The sequence below is a fragment of the Mustela putorius genome, unplaced genomic scaffold (assembly GCF_011764305.1).
Source record: "Mustela putorius furo isolate JIRA1106 unplaced genomic scaffold, ASM1176430v1.1 tig00003845_pilon_pilon_pilon, whole genome shotgun sequence".
NCBI lineage: Eukaryota > Metazoa > Chordata > Mammalia > Carnivora > Mustelidae > Mustela > Mustela putorius.
Window position 1 is genome coordinate 58170066 of NW_025421998.1, and position 5535 is coordinate 58175600.

General features: G+C 60.4%; 1 protein-coding gene across 1 annotated transcript; it reads left to right on the plus strand.

The window, feature by feature from the left end:
• The first annotated feature begins 318 nt into the window (after positions 1–318).
• On the plus strand, positions 319–4490 carry EVX1 (even-skipped homeobox 1). The gene is made up of 3 exons (XM_004762550.2): positions 319–1079; positions 2645–2892; positions 3530–4490. The coding sequence occupies exons 1-3, from the start codon at positions 653–655 to the stop codon at positions 4067–4069; spliced, it is 1215 nt and encodes a 404-aa protein (XP_004762607.1). The 5' UTR covers positions 319–652; the 3' UTR covers positions 4070–4490.
• Positions 4491–5535: the final 1045 nt, after the last annotated feature.

Genomic DNA, 5535 nt, shown 5'->3' on the forward strand with positions numbered 1-5535 from the left:
AAGGCACCAAGTTAAGAAAACAAAAGCCAAAACAGCAATCCGAAAAAAAAAAAAAAATCCCACAGTCAGAAGCTTATTCAATTACCGAGTCCCGCAGCTCCTGCGGAACTCGCCGCGCGCCTTAAGCTCTCTTTTTCTTTTTGCGGAATTCCATTTGCATGCCCTCTGCCTGGGTGTCTCCCTGTCTCAGTGTGTGTGCCTCTCTGTCTGTTTTCACACTCTCCTCCCCATTCGAGCGAGGCCCACACCTGGCGCATCACTGCCGAGCCATTAGCTGCGGGTCTCCTTTCATCTTCGCTGTGGCAGACGTTTCTATTTATCCACTTGCGCTCGCCGAGTGGCGTCACCAGCGGTACTGTAATGACGATTGCAGCAGGAGGATGACAGCTTAGAAAGAAGAGGGCAATGGGGCTTCCTCCCAGAGGCGGTACGGCACAGAGGAGCGCTCGCATCACAAGGTGACCCCAGCTCCCCACCGCCACCACCGCCGTCACCGTCGACATCGCGCTCCGGCCGCTCCGCGCCCGCCCAGTCGCCTGGTCTCTCTTTCTCCCTCCCGCAGCCAAGATCTGTCGGACCGCTGGGGACCCGGGGAGACGGGGGCTAGGAGTCATTTGGGGCTTCCTCCCTCCCCCCTCCGGCGAGCCCCGGGATGGAGAGCCGAAAGGACATGGTTATGTTTCTGGACGCGGGTCAGCTTGGTACTCTGGTTGGCAAGAGGGTCTCCAATTTGTCCGAAGCCGTGGGCAGCCCGCTGCCTGAGCCGCCGGAGAAGACGGTGACCCGTGGTTGCCTGAGCCCGCGGGCCGGCCCTCCGGCCGTCCGGGAGCGCGGCGGGGGAGGCCTAGAGGAGGAGCCGGTCGACGGACTAGCAAGCAGCGCCGCGGGGCCGGGCAACGAGCCGCGGGCAGCCGGGGCTGCGGTGCTCGGCCCCGGACCTCCGGCCCCTTCCGCCGACAGCCTCTCGGGTCAGGGGCAACCTAGCAGCTCGGACACCGAGTCGGATTTCTATGAAGAAATCGAGGTGAGCTGCACCCCGGACTGCGCCACGGGGAACGCCGAGTACCAGCACAGCAAAGGTAGCCACCGCGCCCCTTCTCTCCCCGGGCCTCCCACCGCGCCCACCTTGCACATCAGCTCTGGAGGGGAGGAAAACCCTCCTTTTCCCCAGGGCAGGGTGGCTGGGGGGACCCACCTGAGAAACTCTCCCCATGATATCTGAGCCCTGGCGGGGGTCTCCTTCTGTGCTCTGGCATTGGCGGGACCAGGGTGACAGCTGTGCTTTGCGGGAGGAGGGAGACGCAAGCCCTGGGCTTGAGGGGGATTCAAAGTGCACCCTAACCCCCCAGAGTTTTGTGGCACTGCTTCAACTGCTCCGAGAAGACACTTTCCCCAGAGTGGGCGAGATCAAACGCAGGTCGGGGCAGTTTGTGGCTGGAGGGGTGTAAGGCGCAACCAGGCGCGGAAGCCCGGAGTCCATAAAGGACCGTAAAATCCCGGCGGACTCGGGCTGCCTGGGTGCTGCAGCCCTCTGACCAGTTTGCACGTCGGTCAGAGGTCCAAATTACCTTGTCACTTCCCGGGCTCGGTGGCGCCAGGTCGGAAATGGTCCCAATGATCTAATTGCCTTTGGTCTCCGGTTGCATTTGAAAAGGCAGAGCTCTGGCCCTCCCCCCCTTCCCCTTTCCTCCCTAGTCCCACTTCTCCACCCAAAGGAAAAGGAGCTGCAGGGGGCAGGAGCCCCACCCTTCTTTGAGTTAGACCCAAAAGGAGGGGTGCTGTCACACTGTTTTAACTGAAGAACCCCTTCCTGATGGGGGGGAGGGAGGGCTAGTTTGTGGGGGAGGTGGCCAGGCAGGGAAGTCTCCCAGAGAGAGCTGGAAAGCTAGTAGGAGGCAGAGCCTACCAGGAGACACTCCTCGCCAAAGCTGTGGGGGTGGATGGGAAGACCCTGGTATGGAAGAAAAACCACCTCCTCACCTTGGCAGTCAACACCTGGCTGTGCACCCACATCCACTCATTACCCTCCTGTCCATTCAACCCAGATTCCCTAATCTCAAATATACCAAGGTAATATGATATTCATGCACACATTCCTATGCCGTCTCTACAACACATGCAACCTAGTACACATTCCTACACCTGCACTGGCAGCTTGGCACACACAAAAGCAAGGACTCAGTCTGTGTGCAGCATCCTACAATCCGCTGAGACCCAGAGCTCACTACACTCCAGCACAAAGATGCATCTCAACTTGCCTGTGAGATCGCATATCCTTGTCCACTCCTGCCAAGGGTGGGCAGAAAGCTCAGAGGGGCTGCATCCAGTCTGTGGCTCAGGGCAGGTGGCTCTGGATGGCTGAGGTTTCTGTACCCAGCAGGCCTTAAGACAGAGGTCTCCCAAATAGCAGCCCAGTCTACGCTTTGTGCTCATTTGACTGATGAGCCTCTATCCCTCTCTTCCTGTGTTCTCAAAGTCCCTTGTGCCCCGGTGGAGGCAGAAACTGAGGCTACAGAGAGGAGGAGGGGGGGCCCTTTCTACCCCACCCTCCACACACACCCTGGGCCTACAGCCCCACATCAGCAGTGTTTTGTGTGTCTGTTGTGTGTTCTGTGTGTGCATGTGTTCTGGGCTCCCTATGCAGGGCCCAGCTCAGAGGCACTGGCCGGCAGTCCCAACAGCGGCAGCGAGGCCCCCAAGAGCAACAGCAGCGGCAGCTCACAGGGCACCCTGGCCTGCAGCGCCAGTGACCAGATGCGCCGCTACCGCACCGCCTTCACCCGGGAGCAGATTGCCCGGCTGGAGAAGGAGTTCTACAGGGAGAACTATGTGTCCAGGCCGCGGAGATGCGAGCTGGCCGCCGCCCTAAACCTGCCGGAAACCACCATCAAGGTATGAGCTCTGGCGACAGGGAGAAAGGGTGTGCCCACTCAGCAGGAATACCTACTGTCCCGTCCCTGAGTCCCGAGCCAAGAATCAGGGCCTGGGGTCTCCCTGCCCACGTGGTTACTCGGCTGGGGGTGTCCAGGCCGGGTGCGGGCGCCAGGTGTGTGCAAATTTACCTTCCCGATAGTCCCTAGGCGGGAACTGCTGGCGTGCGGTTGACTCTGTCCCTTTTCTAGCCAAATAAACAGTGGGTGCCTTTACCGAGAGAGAGAGAGAGAGAGAGAGAGAGCGAGCGAGAGACTGACTGGAAGAGACTGGAAGGTGTTTCTGGGGAACCGCTGCCTGCCGCCTCAGACCCGCAGGCTCCTTAGTCTATCCCACTATCAGCACGCCCACGCCGGGCTCTGGCACCCCAGGGGTCCTGGCCGCGTGGCAGAGGGAAGGAGGGACACAGAGTGAAGCCACTCCCTGAACCTCCCATAAGGGATTCCAGGAGGAGGAGGAGGTGGTGGTGGTGGGATCTGCACCCCCACAGCCGGCTCTTCCCTGCGCGCCCGGCATCCGTCCCCTGCAGTTGGGCAGGACTTCTGGGCTCTGCGCCCCCGGCTGCGTGCAGCCGCCGAACCCGCTCCTCTCCCGCCAGGTGTGGTTCCAGAACCGGCGCATGAAGGACAAACGGCAGCGGCTGGCCATGACGTGGCCGCACCCGGCCGACCCCGCCTTCTACACGTACATGATGAGCCACGCGGCGGCCGCGGGCGGCCTGCCCTATCCCTTCCCGTCGCACCTGCCCCTGCCCTACTACTCGCCGGTGGGCTTGGGCGCCGCGTCCGCCGCGTCCGCCGCCGCCTCGCCCTTCAGCGGCCCGCTGCGCCCGCTCGATACCTTCCGCGTGCTCTCGCAGCCCTACCCGCGGCCCGAACTGCTGTGCGCCTTCCGCCACCCGCCGCTCTACCCCGGCCCGGCTCACGGACTGGGCACGGCGGCCGGCGGCCCCTGCTCCTGCCTCGCCTGCCACAGCGGCCCGGCCAACGGGCTGGCGCCCCGCGCCGCCGCCACCTCGGACTTCACCTGTGCCTCCACCTCCCGCTCGGACTCCTTCCTCACCTTCGCGCCCTCGGTGCTCAGCAAGGCCTCCTCCGTCGCGCTGGACCAGAGGGAGGAGGTGCCCCTCACCAGATAAGGGGCCGCCCGCGGGCTGCCGGCTACAGGACGCCCATGCGGGGACCCTCGCGGGGACTCAGCCAGCGCCCCTCCCCGCCCCCAGGGCACCGAGGGGGAAAGAAGAGGGCCGAAAAGGACCAGAGGGGCTCGGCCTCGGCCTCGAGGATCGGGACGCCCGGGAAGCGGCCGTGGCTTGGCCGGCGCCTTTGGGGATCAGGAGTGGGGATGGGGACGCGGGGGCTGAGAGACCTTCCTCGGGGGCGGCCTCTCTTTGCCGTTTTTCACCGGACCCATTACCCCTGACTGGAGTCAGGCCGCGGCTCCAAAGCCAAACAAATTGAGTAGCAACAGCAACTGATATCCAGCCCCTCAGTACCTCCTCCCACCCGCCACCTCACCCCTGCCTCAACCGGGACCCCCCCCCCCCCCATCCCCAAGGCCAAGCCCAAGCACTGGAAAGGAAATAGCTGTCTCTCTGAAAAATGCTGTGTATGCAGAGCAGATAGAGATTAATCTTTGCCAGCTTTTCCAAGGCATGGCAAGGGGCTCGTGGATGGCAATGCACCAGCCATCTAAGGGGAGAGAGTAAGAGAGGTGATTTACTGTCCCGGAGGATCCTGGCCCTCCCTTGGAACCTTGGGGCTCTCTTGCCTTCCTGGAACCTCAGTTACAAATTTTCTGGTTCTGGTCTACCAGCACCTGATCTCTACTCTTTCCTAGCTTCCTGATATCTCTCAGCTTGCAACTCCGCCTCTACTACTTCCATCCCACCCCCACTTTTTGTTTAACATGGGCAGAGAGCCTGCAGAAGCCTCAGGGCCTCTTGGCAGCTCCTACCTAGTCTCTCTTCTCCCTGGGCCCAATACACACCCTGATTAGCAAGTGATGTGTGTGAGGAGGATTTTTGAATGTTGAATGTATAATAATGATCACCATGAGATGGGCCGATGGGCCGCCGAGTCCAGAGTTGAACTGTTAACAAGGCGCCCAGGGAAGAGCTTAGGGAGCGGGGACCTCATCTCCCTCCCTCAGTATCTGCCAGCAAATTAGAGGCTATTTCAAGCCTTTGCCTGTTCACCTTCTCTTCACCAAGAGCTTTCTGGCTTTCCCTTTGCAGTTGGCATTTTACATCCTTCTTCGTCTCATTTTTCTCCCAAGCATCCACTGGGGCTTGGCTTTCAGATACTAGCAGAAGCCTTTGGCCCCTTCTGGGGACCTTGTCTTTCCCCTTCACTGGGGTTTGCTTGGGAGCCACTCTCAAACTCTCACTCTCACACTCATTCTTGCAGCCAGTTTTTGAGGGATAGGAGAACGTGTACCCACCATAACAAGCTTCACCCTGATTGGGAGGGACTGGTTCTTCCTGTAGGGAATGAATTTGGTTTGGTTTTCCTTTGAAGTCTGAAGAATTTGCTGTTACAATTTGTTAACCATACTGCAATAAAAGCTGGATATAATTCTCCCTTCAGCATTTTAATGTCTTGG

What these genes read in the sequence shown, in the direction of transcription:
- EVX1 (XM_004762550.2), top strand. Translation starts at nt 653, where the DNA reads ATGGAGAGCCGAAAGGACATGGTTATGTTTCTGGACGCGGGTCAGCTT. An exon ending in CGAGTACCAGCACAGCAAAG is followed by an intron (nt 1,080 to 2,644) that starts GTAGCCACCGCG and finishes CTCCCTATGCAG; the next exon opens with GGCCCAGCTCAGAGGCACTG. An exon ending in TGCCGGAAACCACCATCAAG is followed by an intron (nt 2,893 to 3,529) that starts GTATGAGCTCTG and finishes CTCTCCCGCCAG; the next exon opens with GTGTGGTTCCAGAACCGGCG.